At 46.5% G+C, this 14026-nt stretch overlaps 1 protein-coding gene across 3 annotated transcripts in view; it reads left to right on the forward strand.

The window, feature by feature from the left end:
* Sag (S-antigen visual arrestin) overlaps positions 1-14026 on the forward strand; it is a 33573-nt gene that overhangs the window by 6687 nt on the left and 12860 nt on the right. For all 3 annotated transcript variants that reach the window (XM_046439694.2, XM_046439696.2, XM_046439697.2), the window contains exons 2-9: positions 70-130; positions 2526-2570; positions 4014-4207; positions 6257-6316; positions 9511-9587; positions 11213-11348; positions 12135-12219; positions 13208-13280. In XM_046439694.2, coding sequence (XP_046295650.1) covers positions 70-130; positions 2526-2570; positions 4014-4207; positions 6257-6316; positions 9511-9587; positions 11213-11348; positions 12135-12219; positions 13208-13280 — 731 coding nt within the window. The remainder of the gene's footprint in view (positions 1-69; positions 131-2525; positions 2571-4013; positions 4208-6256; positions 6317-9510; positions 9588-11212; positions 11349-12134; positions 12220-13207; positions 13281-14026) is intronic.

A 14026-nucleotide genomic window follows, 5' to 3' on the forward strand; every position in this document is an offset into this window, starting at 1 on the left:
TCAAGACTAATGAAAAGATTTGATGGTTGTCAATTTGCCATTTAGAATGTACACTTGTTCTTCTTGCAGGTGACCATCTACCTGGGAAAGAGAGACTATATAGACCATGTCAGTCAAGTAGAGCCTGTAGGTAAGTGGAAAGGTATTGTGTGTGTGTGTGTGTGTGTGTGGTGCTGGGGATTGGAACCCAGGGCCTTGTTCATGCAAGATAAGCACTCTACCAATTGAGCTATAACCCCAGCAAGTTGGAATAAAATTTAAAATTTGTTTTCCTTTATGTCATCAGATAACTTCCTGTTTTGTATTTTTAATAATCTAAGTAAAGAATTAATAATTAAAATATCAGGGAAGTGCCACTGGCTGACTGGAAACAATGTTTCCAGTGTGCAAGGAGATGAAGGGACTCATTTCTACAATATACAAGGAATGCTCAGAACTCAACAGTAAACAAAAAGCATCCAATTAAAAAATGAGCAGGAGATAGACATTTAAAAAACAAAGATATTGATAGTAAGCATTTGAAAACTCAGCATCATTAGTCATGGGGGAAATACAAATTAAAGCCACACTGAGATGTCATTGCATGCCTATCAAAATGGCTAAGATGGCAACCCATACTTGAAATACCAGCAACTCAGGAGACTGAGACAGAAAGATCCAAGCTTGAGGCCAGCCTGGACAACTTAGTGAGATCCTATCTCAAAAATAAAATAAAAAGGGCTGAGGATGTAGCTCAGAGGTAGAATGCAGAATGCTTTTGGGTTTTATCCCCAGTACCATAAAGAGGAGGGGGGAATACCAAATGCTAATGAGGGCACAGCGAAACCTGATCGCTTCTAGAGGTTGGTGGTGGGAATGTAAAGTAGTCCAGCCTCTCTGGCAGCAGTTGGATAGTTTCTTTAAAAACCAAACATAAAGCTGAGCACGGTGGTACACACCTATAATCCAGTAGCTCAGGAGGCTGAGGCAAGAGGGTCTTGAGTTCAAAAGCCAGCCTCAGCAACTTAGCAAGGCCCTAAGCAACTTAGTGGGAGGCTCTCTCTAAATGAAAAAAAATTAAAAGGGCTGGTGATGTGGCTCAGTGGTTAAGCACGTCTGGGTTCCATCTCCAGTACCAAAAGAAAGCAAAATATAAAAAAATAAACATGTACTTCCCATCTGACCCAACGGTTGCATTCCTAGGCATTTATCCCACAGAAATGAAAACTTAGGGTGCTGGGATTGTGGCTCAGTGGTAGAGCACTCACCTAGCACGTGCAAGGCTCTGGGTTCGATCCTTAGCACCACATAACAATAAATAAAATAAAGGCATTGTGTCCAACTATAACTTAAAAAATATTTAAAAAAAAAGAAATGAAAACTTAGGTTCACATAAAATTTTTTAGGGCATGATTGTTCCTAGCAGGTTTTAAATCTCCAAACTGAAAGAACCAAAATCTCTCAGTAAATGAGGTTCAATAAAGTGAGATCCATTTGTGCCACGGAGTACACAGTAAAAAGAATGAGCTATTGAATAATGGTGGAATGAGTTAAACATCATTACCCTAAGTACATGTATAAGGCACAAATGGTGTGAAAATACTTTGTGTACAATCAGTGTTTTGAAAAATTGTGCTCTATATGTGTAATATGAAATGAATTGCATTCTGCCATCATGTATAACAAATCAGAATTTTTAAAAAAATGAGCTATTGATACCCTTGAAACTCAGAAGCCTTGAGGATGATTCAGTGAGTGGAAGAGGCCAGTCCCAAAGGACCACATGCTGTAGATTCCATTTATACAATGTTCTCAAGATGATAAAATTATAGTGAAGGTAGCTGCCAGGGGCTGAGGATGGTGCGGGTAGGGGATGGTGGGACCACAAGGGTAGCCAAGGGGGTCTTTACGGTGATGGGACAGTTCTCCATTTGGACTCTGTGGTGGTTAGACAAAGCTCCGCAAGTGTTAACATAACATAGATCTATGTACACACCTGGTATCCTGGTGGGCTTCCTGCTACTGTGCTGTAATCATATAAGGTTTAACACCATTGGGGGATGTAGGATAAAGGATACTGGGCATCTCTCTGTGAATCTGTAATTATTTCAACATAAAAAGTTGAAAAAGATGGGCTGGGGATGTGGCTCAAGTGGTAGCGCGCTCACCTGGCATGCGTGCGGCCCGGGTTCGATCCTCAGCACCACATACAAAACAGAGATGTTGTGTCCGCTGATAACTAAAAAATAAATATTAAAAAAATTTAAAAAAAATATATAAAAAAAAAAAAAAGTTGAAAAAGAATCCAGGCACAGTAGTCATGACTGTAATCCAGCAACTCACAAGGCTGAGACAGGAGGATTATAAGTCCAGGCCAGCCTGGGCAATTTAACAAGACCCTACCTCAACAAATAAAAAGGACTTGGGATGTAGCTCAGTGGTAGAGAACCCTGGGTTCAATCCCCAGTACCAAAAAAAAAAAAAAAAAAAAGAAAGTATCTTCTGCTCTCCTCATCTAACCCTTGCTGTTCTCTCTCTTGGTCTAGATGGTGTGATATTGGTAGATCCGGAGCTTGTGAAGGGAAAGAAAGGTGAGCAGAGACCTTGTCCTCTGGGCTGTAAAGGTCAAGGCTCCCAGCTGGCTCTGGGAAAGAGGCATTTGTGTGGGGAAACCACGCCTGCTAGAGGCAGGAATAAAACCCAAAATTTATTTTTATGCGTTCTTGCAATGATTCTGAACCACAGTGTCATGGTGCCCTTGAGATTTCTGTAGTTGAGATGTGTGTGGCAAGCCATTTATTACTAATGACTGTTGCATAAACTGAATCAGAACAGATTCAGCTTATGCTGTGAGAAAGTCGCTGACTCAGTTCCATTCTAAATATGTGGTTGCTACTGGCAAACGCAAGGCCTTATTGTAAACCTGGGATGTGCCCACAAGCATGACAGGTATGGGCCATTAGCAGCGATGGGGATATGGCAAGAATGGAGCAGAAAAATGTCCTGCTCTGCCATCTCTACCTTCCTGCCATGTGGAGCCTTGCCAGCCCATGCCCTTGGCCACAGAAGGTTGCCTTATGTCAAGGAAAGCCACTGCCTGGCGACAGCAGGCATAAAACTAGGTCCTCTGGGCATTTTGCTTGATTACTAACTTTGAAGGTGGACTGGGCAGGTGGTCAGTAGATTCTCTGAGCCAGCAACTAGGGCAGTTGCCCTTATTGCTGACACAGACGAATCCTTAAGCAACAGCTTCTGAGGGCCTAGAGGGGCCACTTCTGTTATGCCTTACACTCAACAACTGTGGGCTTTGTGTCTTTTTCAAAAAATGCCTCCTGAACTTCCACATGATTCTTTTGGTCCACTGGGATCACAACTTTAATCAAATGGAATTTTCTAAAGGGGTGATTTAGAGAATGCTTTATAAGTTTCAGAGCGATGTGCAAAGAAGGCTCTAACTGGAGACTTTTGAGGTTGGTTTCATCTTCCTGCTTGGCCAAAGGCCCCTCCGGCCCCTCCGGTCCCTCCCTCAGCCCTGTCTGGTGGCAGCTCACATCCTTTCACTTTCCCTCTGCCTTTTACCTTCACCCTTAACTCTGTCCAGCATCCTGAACCTCCAGGCCCAAGCAAGTAGCACTGTCTTAAAGTTCCCCAAGTAGCTTGAGCTGGCGGGCACAGTGGCGAGGGGTGGGATGGAGAGACAGCGGGCTCAGGTGGACAGTGCCAGGTCCTTGGTCCACAGATATCTACCATCCTGGCAAAATAATGGGGTTGCCAGAGAGATGTTTCCCAATCCTCTGACAGTCCCCTTAGGGTCATGAAATTTAACTCCCAGGAAGGTACTGATTCTCTCCAAATATGTGCACCAGCTGGGAAGTACATTTTTCTCAGATCCATTCCTTTCCAGACATGAAAGTCTGGGGCCAATGGTGTGGTGTGGTCACCCTGCTGCCCACTTATCCCAGTAAGGATGGCATCAGGCTGTTGGGGGCACGTCCAATGAACCAAGCTCATCCCTATCTGTCTCTTCTTCCTAGTGTTTGTCTCTCTGACCTGCGCCTTCCGCTATGGCCAGGATGACATCGATGTGATAGGCCTGACCTTCCGCAGGGACCTGTACTTCTCTCGGGTCCAGGTGTACCCTCCAGTGGGGGCTGCAAGTGCCCCTACGCAGCTACAGGAGAGCCTGCTCAAGAAGCTGGGGGGCAACACTTACCCCTTCCTGCTCACGGTGAGTGCTCCTGACCCCTGGCTGGCCGCCTTTATCTATGGCTCCTCATAATGGGAATGAGCAACAGGAAGGGAACAAAAGAAGGGCTTTGTGTCTTCAGGCCTGTAAATTGCACCCTTGAAAGAAATTCTAGATTGCATGGTCTTTGATAGTCTTTTTTTTTTTTTTTCCAAATTCTTGAAAATAGCCTCCTGCCTTTGAAGGCACCATTTCAACCTGCCCTTTAGATATTTCCTTTGTCTGACTGCCCAATTAGATGAGTTCATGCTCTTGCTCCGCTTATTCAGCTATAACAACAAATCTGCAGAAGTTTCCCTGGGCTGGCCTGGGGTGTTCTTTGCAGGAAAGTTTCCCAAAGGACAGGTGAGCCTAGTGGAATAAGAAACCATCTTTAGCCTTGCCCATATCTTGGTGGCTTATGTAACTTTAACCTGTCACCTCTCTTGAGGCCCATATCTCACCAGTGACCCTGCCTCTCAGGGTGCCAGTGCCCGGCAATGCAGGCAGTGTGGATGGGAGCTCTGTGAGGGAAAGCTTCTGCCAACCTTCTTCCTTGATGCTTGTCTGTTGTGATCATAGTCTCCTCCAGAGTGATATGGCTCAGCCTGATATGGCCCTGCCTCAAGCTCCAGTGTGGACAGCCTCGAGCCACTCTCAGAAAGAAGCCAGACACGGAAGCTTCTTTCATGTTATCATGTGGTTCCATTTACGTGAGGCAACAGGAATAGTCATTTAGACAGAAAATAGGAGAATGGCCCTGGAGGTGGAGTGGGGGACCAGGGGAGGGGAGAAATGGGCAATTAGTGTCCAGTGAGTAAGGAGCTTCTGGTTGAGATGATGAGAAAGTTCTAGAGAAGGATGGTGGTTGTTATGTGAATGTGTTTAATGCCAGTGAACTGTTACTTTTTTTTTTTTTTTTTTAGTTGTAGTTGGAAATAATACCTTTATTTATTTATCATGTGGTGCTGAGGATCGAACCCAGGGCCTTGCACATGCTAGGCGAGTGCTCTACTGCTGAGCCACAACCCCAGCCTAAACTGTTCATTTAAAATCGTTAAAATGGTAACTTTTATATTCTTCTATTTAACCACAATTGTTTTACAAAATCTCTATTAAGCCAGGCATAATGGCACACACCTGTAATCCCAGTGGCTTCAGAGGCTGAGACAGGAGGATCCTGAGTTCAAAGCCAGCCTTAGCAAAGGCGAGGTGCTAAGCAACTCAGAGAGACCCTGTCTCTAAATAAAATACAAAATAGGGCTGAGGATGTGGCTCAGTGGTCAAGTGCCTCTGAGTTCAATCCTTAGTACAAAAAAAAAAAGTGATTTCAGATTGATACTTCCCTTTCTTACAATGCAACATATGGAATTAATTGGCTCAAATGGTGTTGAAATGTACAAAGAAGAATATTTATTGCAGCATTGTTTATAATGGCAAAAAAGTAAACACCATTTTCCAGGCGCAGTGGTGCATGCCTATAACCCCAGCAGCTCGGGAGGCTGAGGCAGAAGGATCTGGAGTTCAAAGCCAGCCTCAGCAACAAGGAGGCACTAAGCAACTCAATGAGACCTAGTCTCTAAATAAAATACAAAATAGTGATCAGGATGTGGCTCAGTGGTCAGTGTCCCTGAGTTCAATCCCTGGTACCCCCAAACAAAACAGTAGAGACCATTTAGGTATCCAGTGAAGTGGGTTGGCTGCATTAAGTGCACGTTATAGAAACTCTAAAATGGTGGTGCCAGACAGGGTTTCACCACACGGGAATGGTCTGAAAGCTTTCTGATTCCGGGGGTGGTAACGAAGTGAGGGAGCAGAAGCGTGTTCAACATTGCGCCATTTCCACGAACACTTACACCTGAGCACACACTTGCGCATGTGTCTGCCCCAGAGCTTCTGGATCGACGCTAACCTGGATGCCAGGTGTGTGGTGGAACAGGCTCTCTTATTTCTTGCTCATCTTCTTCCTTTTCCCACTTCATGTGATGATTCTGTGTCACACCTTAAATACCCCCTTGGAAAGAAGTGATTTTTTTGTTTGTTTCTTTCCAGTTTCCTGACTCCTTGCCCTGCTCAGTGATGTTGCAGCCAGCTCCACAAGATGCAGGGAAGGTGAGTTAACCAAAACACGCCGTGGGTCCTTCCTTCCCTCAATGCACTGTGTGTGTGTGTGTGTGTGCGCACGCGTGCATGCCCACCTGCGCTTGGATATTTAAACAGTGGAAGTTTGTGTGCTGGACACCCAGAATCAAGGGGTACCCAGGGCCATGCTCCCTCTGAAGCCTGTTGAGGAACCCTTCCCTGTCTCCTCCCGGCTCTGTGGCTAGCTGGCCTTCCCTGGCTGCTGATCATCACTACAGTCCTTGCCTCCATGTGACATTCTCTCTTTGCATCCTTTTCTCTCTGAGTCCCTTCAATAGGCTTTTAAATGTAGCTTTTTATCATGGAAAATTTCAAACATACTCCAAAGAAGAGAGGCCAGGATAAGACCCCTGTGAACCTGTCACTCTCCTCAGCAACTGTTAGCCAGGGACATCCTGGTGAACAGGAGACCTGGCCCTCCTGGATTCACTTGTTAATGCAGAGTAACAGACAACAGTACCCACAGGGCACATCAAGGCCACAGGCACTGTGGGAGCCCCATGCTGGTGAAAGGCGAGGGAGGATGCCATGGGAGGTTTGTTCAGCAGGCTTAGGGAGGTCCTCTGGTAAGGTAAGGAGCAAGCCACACTCCCAGGCAGAGGGGCACCACGTGCTAAGTGAGAAGGGCTGGAGCCGGGAAGAAAGCCAAGATCAGAATGGAAAAAAAAAGTGTGGCCAGATCTCCTCAAAGGGCCTGGTGGATGATCTAGGGACTTGGGACGGCAGGCTCTGGACGGCAGGTCTGGCTTAGGTTTCCAAAGTGTCACTGTGGCTACTACGTTGAGAATGAGGCTGGGCTTGGCATGTGTCATGAAGAGAAAAAGAAGCAAAGCCGGGGTGGTGATGGGGGTGACCAGGGATTACAGGCACAGAGGAGGGGCAAAGACCCCTGGATGCTGAGTTCTCAGTGTCCTAAGATGTGACGGTGACTGCAGGTCTGTACCTGCACAGTGGAGGAGGACACGCTGGACAGTGTTTATCAATATGGGATTCTTATGGTTGATGGTTCCAAAATGGAATCCAGTTTTAAAGAATGGATGGAACAGAACAGAGGAGAATGGAGGAAGGGGAAATCCCAGTGCATCACACAGCAAGACTGAATTATCACATACTAAGAGTTACAAGTCTTGCTTCTGAAACATCTATATGCCATGGCCCAGGAAAATGAGGGGGGAGGATGGCTGAGATTGGGGATGACAAGCCCACTCAAGAAGAGGGGGACCAAGAACTGAAGTCCAGTCTAGTCAGATCTTACGGTGCTCTTTTGAGAGACCTAAAATTCAGATTCTTGGGCAACCTTTCTGGATCTCTGTACAGGCTACATCAGGCCCTGCCTATTTTCTCTGTTCTATGAGATGAAAGAGTGTCAGTGGGTGGGGAGAGCTGCAGGCAAGATGCTGCATTGTACAGAGCCTGGAGATCTGCCTGCAGGCTCCAGGGAGGTCTGGGACACGTAGGAGATTGTCAAATGAAGAAATAAATAGATGTAATAATATATATATATATATGCATTGCATGAATGATAAGTTACATGTTATGACCTTAAAATATTATGCAATATAGGGCTGGGGATATCAGTTGGTAGAGTGCTTGCCTTGCATGCACAAGGCCCTGGGTTCAATCCCCAGCACCACCCACACACACAAAAAAATTATGCAATATATTATATAATATTCTATTATGCTATATAATATTAACATATAACATGTAACATTAATTATATTGATAATATAATAATATACTATTAATATATGATACATTATTATATTAAATGATATATTAATCATTAATATAAAGATGTGTAATATATAAGTTATATAATTATTATGTTATTATTCATATATATATATATATATATATATATATATAGAGAGAGAGAGAGAGAGAGAGAGAGAGTTTTTGCTGGAAGAAGCATGTAGATGGGAGAGGCTGTAGAGGTGCATGCTCTGTTTGTGCAATAGCACAGAGTGGGGCTGTGAGGCAGGGACAGGGTGGCTTCACGATGCCTGGTGTGGCTTGCAGTGATATGTATGTATTTTTAACCTGGAGTTTACAGTGGCCCTGAATGCACCCTGGCAGGACCTGTAAGTCTGAGGCTTGACACAGCAGGTGTCAAATGCCTTTGCTGACACCCACCCCCTCCCCTGGCAGCTGGGGAAGCCTGCAGAGCCAGCTGTGGGTGGGAGCCCAGTGCAGAGGGAGGGTTGGAGCAGGGGCTGAAGGAATCACACCCGGGGCTGAGCACTGAAGGTCACTGGCAGATGCATTTGTCTGACCCACAAATTCTTAAAAGTTTTTTGTATTTAAAAATGAGGTTTTACACCAAATTCCATTTCTACTTTCTGTTTAAAATTTTGAGGTATAGGAAAAGGGACCTGGGCACAGTGGCACACACCTGTAATCCCAGCGACTGGGAGGGCTGAGGCAGGAGGAATGCAAGTTCAAAGCCAGCCTCAGCAACTTCATGAGAACCTTTCTTAAAAAGGGGGTGCAGAGCTGGGAATGTGGCTCAGTGGTTAAGTGCCCCTGGGTTCAATCCCTGGTGCCAAAGGAAAAAAACATTTTAGTTGTAGATGGATGCAAAATGTTTATTCTATTTATTTATTTTCATGTGGTGCTGAGGATCAAACCCAGTACCTCACACATGCTAGGCAAGTGCTCCACCACTGAGCCACAACCCAGCCCCAAGAAGAAAATTTTGATGAGCTGTTGACATCATGGGCCATTGCTGGCTGGCCAACTGGGGTCAGGGTGTTCTCACCTCAGCAGGGCATTCACAGATCTCACCCCCAGCCCCTGTGATCACCTACATCTGTCCCCTGCTATAAGGATCAGGAAGTCATAACACAACACAGCGTCACATGGAAAAGGACAGCTACGAGTGCAGGGACCTGCCAGGCCTTGTGCGATAGTCTCCACACCACCAGAGGGCCTCATCGGGCGGCCCACTTCCCGTCCACTGGGGACTCACTCCTCATGCTAATGTCAGGGTTTTATTATAAGTACACCTCTAAATTGAATCTTCATAGGGCAACACTAAAAGGGATGTGGCTAAGACAAACAGTTATGGCCACAACCTGTACCTGTGGGAGGTGGGACCCTGCATCCCAGCTCTTAGGAGGGAGGGTGCTGGCAGCTGCCCTGTCTCCTCTTGTCTCCAACAGAGCTGTGGGGTCGACTTTGAGGTCAAAGCATTTGCCACAGAGAGCCCAGATGGTGAAGAGGACAAAGTCTCAAAGAAGTAAGAGCCTATTTGGAATAGGTGAGGAGTGGGTGGGGGGTGGCCATAGTACAGCACCCATTTTATCTCTATGTGACAGAACTGTTCCCCTGGGGCTGTGTGGCAGGGGTGATGGCGCCTCCCCAGCTCTGGGCAGCTGAGGATGGAACTATCTACCATCTACCTGTGGGCATTGGTGGGTGGTCATCTCAGGGGACAAAGGGAAGAAAGTGACAGTAGCGCACAACATCAAGTGCCACAGAAGCACCTATGAGCTCTCAGATCCTTCTTTTGTTTTCTTCTCCCCCAGAGTCCCCCACCTGGATATTGAACCTGGGTCCCTGACCTATATCCCTAGCCCTTTCCATTTTTTTTACTTTGAGACCTATCTCCTTAAGTTGCCCAAGATGGCCTCAAATTTGAGATCCTTCTGCCTTAGCCTCTCAAGTCTCTGGGATTACAGGCATGCACCACTGTACCCAGCTCTCCTTTTTTATTTCTATTTATTTACTTATTTTGGTACTGGGGAATGAATCCAGGGGCACATTACCTCTATGCTAGATCTCCAGCTCTTTTTATTTTTGAGACAGAGTTTTGTTAAGTTGCTTAGGGCCTCACTATGTTGCTGAGGCTGGCCTTAAACTTATAATCCTCCTCAGCCTCCCAGTTGCCAGGATTACAGTACCACTATGCCCAACATTCTTCCTCCTTAAACAAATTTTTTATGGTGTTAAAATACACATAATATGACATGTGTCATTTAACCACTTCTCAGTATACAACTCAGTAGCATTAACTCCATTCCCAATGTTGTGTAATCATCACCAACATCTATACCCAGAAGTAAAAATTTCATCCCATCACCCCAAACAGAGCTCTATAACCAATAAGCAGTAACCTCTATTCCTCCCACCCTCCAAAACTCAAGATCATTTTTCTTTTCTTTTTTTTTTTTTTGAAATAATTTCTTTTTTATTTGTAGATGGACTAATACCTTTATTTTATTTGTTTATTTTTTTATGTGGTGCTAAGGATCAAACCCAGCACCTGACACATAGTAGGCGAGCATTGAGCTACAACCCCAGCACCCTCATGCTCATTTTTCTAAGGAGTTGAACCCAAGGATGCTTAACCACTGAGCTATATCCCTATCCCTTTTTAGTTTTTGAGACAGGATTTCACTAAGTTGCTGGAGCTAGCCTCAAACTTGTGGTCCTCTTGCCTCAGCCTCCTGGGCTATTGGGATTATACGCATGTGCATTTCACCCAGCTGGCTCACTTTTCTTGTTATACCCAGCCAGACTTCTCACTGAGCCCTTCCCATTTCCCCACATACTCATGGTACACATCTCTTGGTGTTTACAACAGTTACTAGCTGCAATTTGTTACTGCTCTGGGGCCTGGCCACACGAGGCCCCTGACACCATCACACAGCCTCGCCTAACCAGAGCCTGACAGCATGAAAGAGACCTACAGAGACATTTCTGGCCCTGACACCCAGCCTGTGGAGTGGGAAAGTCCCCGGGGCTGTCCCAGGCACAGGCCTGTCCCATCCCACCTCTGTCAGGACTCTGGGGAGGGGAGAGGAGAGGCCGAGCTGAAGTGGCTGATCTAATCCCAGGGATCCTCTGGCCTTTTCTCCACAGGAGCTCTGTGCGATTGCTCATCCGCAAAGTCCAGCACGCGCCATCTGAGATGGGGCCACAGCCCCAGGCCGAGGCCTCCTGGCAGTTCTTCATGTCTGACAAGCCATTGCACCTTGCAGTCTCCCTCAGCAAAGAGGTAACCCGCGTCCCTCTAGGGTAGTGTCCTGGGGCCCCAGCTATGTGGGTGCCTTGCAAGCCATTCTGCCTCAGGAGTCGTGGAAGGCCAGGGACTGTAAATGGCTCTTTCCATAACTGAGCCTCAGAACAGGGCTAACCAGTGGCACTGCCCTCGCTGGGCCCCACAGACTGGGGAGCCCTTTTTCTCACTGGCCTTTCTCTGCTCAACTCTCTAATGTCATGTCATAGGTGTGCCACCCTAAATTATTTACTCCCAGGAAAGTTAGCCACACAGGGCGGCTGTGTGCGATACCATCCCTCAGGTGTGTCATGGTGGAAAAGGTGAAGCCCTGCTGGCTAAGGCTCTCTCTGATCCTTCTGGGAGATGAGGCAGTTTCACACATGTGTTGGCAAGAGCCCATGCAGAGTGTGCACATGTGTGAGTGTACGTGTGCACACGTGCCCACTGGGGCTGGGTTCCACGTGATTGCTGGGGGAAGAGCTTCATCACCCAGTGTCCCCGTGGCTTCCTTTCACCTCACTCTTCCTGCTCCCAGAACCTCACAGTCCTACTCAGGACCTCCAGCTTCCTCTTATGTGACTCTCAGAGCCCCATTACCCTCCTCAGCCTCCTGTAGACAGGGCAGAACATGTTCCAGACCCTTCTCTGGAGGAAAGCATCATCTTCCTTAAAAGTAGGGAGTTCACCAAGCTTGTTCTAGTTAAAGGAATTGAACCTAGAATGACCTAATAAAGATGTCCCCACACTCAGTTCTCCTTTCTGACTTATCTCTAACTTTTTCAGATATATTTCCATGGGGAACCCATTCCTGTGACTGTGACAGTGACCAATAACACGGAGAAGACAGTGAAGAAGATTAAAGTCTTAGGTAGGACCTTCTTAAAACTAGAAGGCAAAACCTTTGAGAATTTCTCAGCCTTATCCTGTTTCACCAGGATCACTCTCTGGTCCAAGTAAAACCCTCTGGGTCTTGGGAACTACCTGCTTATCTTTGTTGGGCCATAGGCAATGGGTCTTTAGGGGGACAGCAACCTTACAGGTCATCTCATTAGCCCGTATGCCCACTAGGGCTGTCTTTTGTCTTGGTGACATCCCTGACAGATGCTGTTTCCAACCTCCCATGCTGTCCCTTCCCACAGGCCTCACTGTGCCTGAGCTCAGGGAAGCCAAGGAAGGAGTGTTCCTTTTTGGTCAGTGACAATTTTTTGTTGATCAGTGCAGCAAGTATAGTGGGAAGGGCTCTGGATAGAAGACATAGGGTTAAATTGTGGGTTCATGCTAAGTCTCCTGAAGCCCGACCGGCTTCCATAGCAGCAGCTCTTTGTTCATCTTCCCAGGCTGGATTAGGCTGTCAGGAGAGGTCCCCTTGAGAGTGTTCTGTAAAGTGTGAGGTGTGGCTATCTCAGCTTGAGTGGCCACCTTGTGATGGCCATCTCTGGATGCGTACTGCAGGGAGGTGAGACCTTTGGGAGATGATCAGGGCTAGATGAGGTCATGGGGGCAGGACCCCATGATGACATCAGTGGCTTTATAAGAGGAAGAGGAACTTGAACTAGCAATTCATGCTCTGCCTCAATGTGCAACACCCTCCACCATGTTGTGATGCAGAAGAAAGCCCTCACCAGATGCTAGTGTCATCTTAATGGGCGGGAGTTGACATAAAGCAGGTTATCGGTGAAGAGAAATGACTTGAAGACAGAATTGGGAATCACAAGAGTTTTCTGAGAAAGCCAGAAATGGACCAACATGACCCTCAGAGAGAAAAGTCCTGCTGTGTCTCCAGGAAGGCCAGGAGTCACCATGTACATACATGAGGGGCCCAGCGTTGATCACTGCCTCTTATCCTCCCTCTGCAGTGGAGCAAGTGGCCAATGTGGTTCTCTACTCGAGTGATTATTACGTCAAGCCTGTGGCCATGGAGGAAACACAGTAAGTAACAGTTGCATTTCTACTTCCGGGGTGGCCAACCTTCTCTGTCAAGTTCCTTTTTCTTTCATGCTGAGAACTAGAATGCCCAGCCATCCCCCCAGCTTTTTGCTTCCTTCCCCTTTTCTCACTTCAGGGGATGCCAAGAAAGTTAGCATCTTAGCTCTGTTTACCTCGCCCCATGCGCCTTCCATGTCACAGGAGGTTGGAGAGAACAATGCAATGACTTCAAACAAACAAGGGGAGAAATCAAGGTGGACGTGTCACCCACCGGGAACAGCTGGGCGCCTGCCTATTTATCCTTGACATGAGTCCTTGGTAATGTGGACTCTTTCTGCTCACCCCACCCTGCCCCAGCAGATGGCCAAATGAGCTGTCAGACCAGGCTAGGACTTTCTTTTGCTCCTTTATTCAGTTTGAAAATTCCATACCAATGATAACTTGATTAGGAAGATGCATTCATTTTTAGCCTGTCATTGTGAATGACTTTTCTCTCTTTGATAGAATCAAAAACAAATGAGAATCCTGCAGTGGCTCCTTCATTCATGAGAGACAAAGCAGGCTGCACTTTGTGCTAGGAAGTCAGATACATTTTTTTTTAATGTGTGTGTGTGTGTGTGTGTGGTGTGGGAGATTATACTCAAGAGCTCACATGTGCTAGGCAAGGGCTCTACCACTGAGTTACATCTCTAGACCTTTTTATTTTTCATTTTGAGACAGGGCCTCACTAAGTTACCCATGCTGACCTA

This window comes from Marmota monax, unplaced genomic scaffold, assembly GCF_021218885.2.
Source record: "Marmota monax isolate L192 unplaced genomic scaffold, Marmota_monax_Labrador192_F-V1.1 WCK01_AAM20220418_F8-fsc00041, whole genome shotgun sequence".
In the NCBI taxonomy this organism is placed as follows: Eukaryota; Metazoa; Chordata; class Mammalia; order Rodentia; family Sciuridae; genus Marmota; species Marmota monax.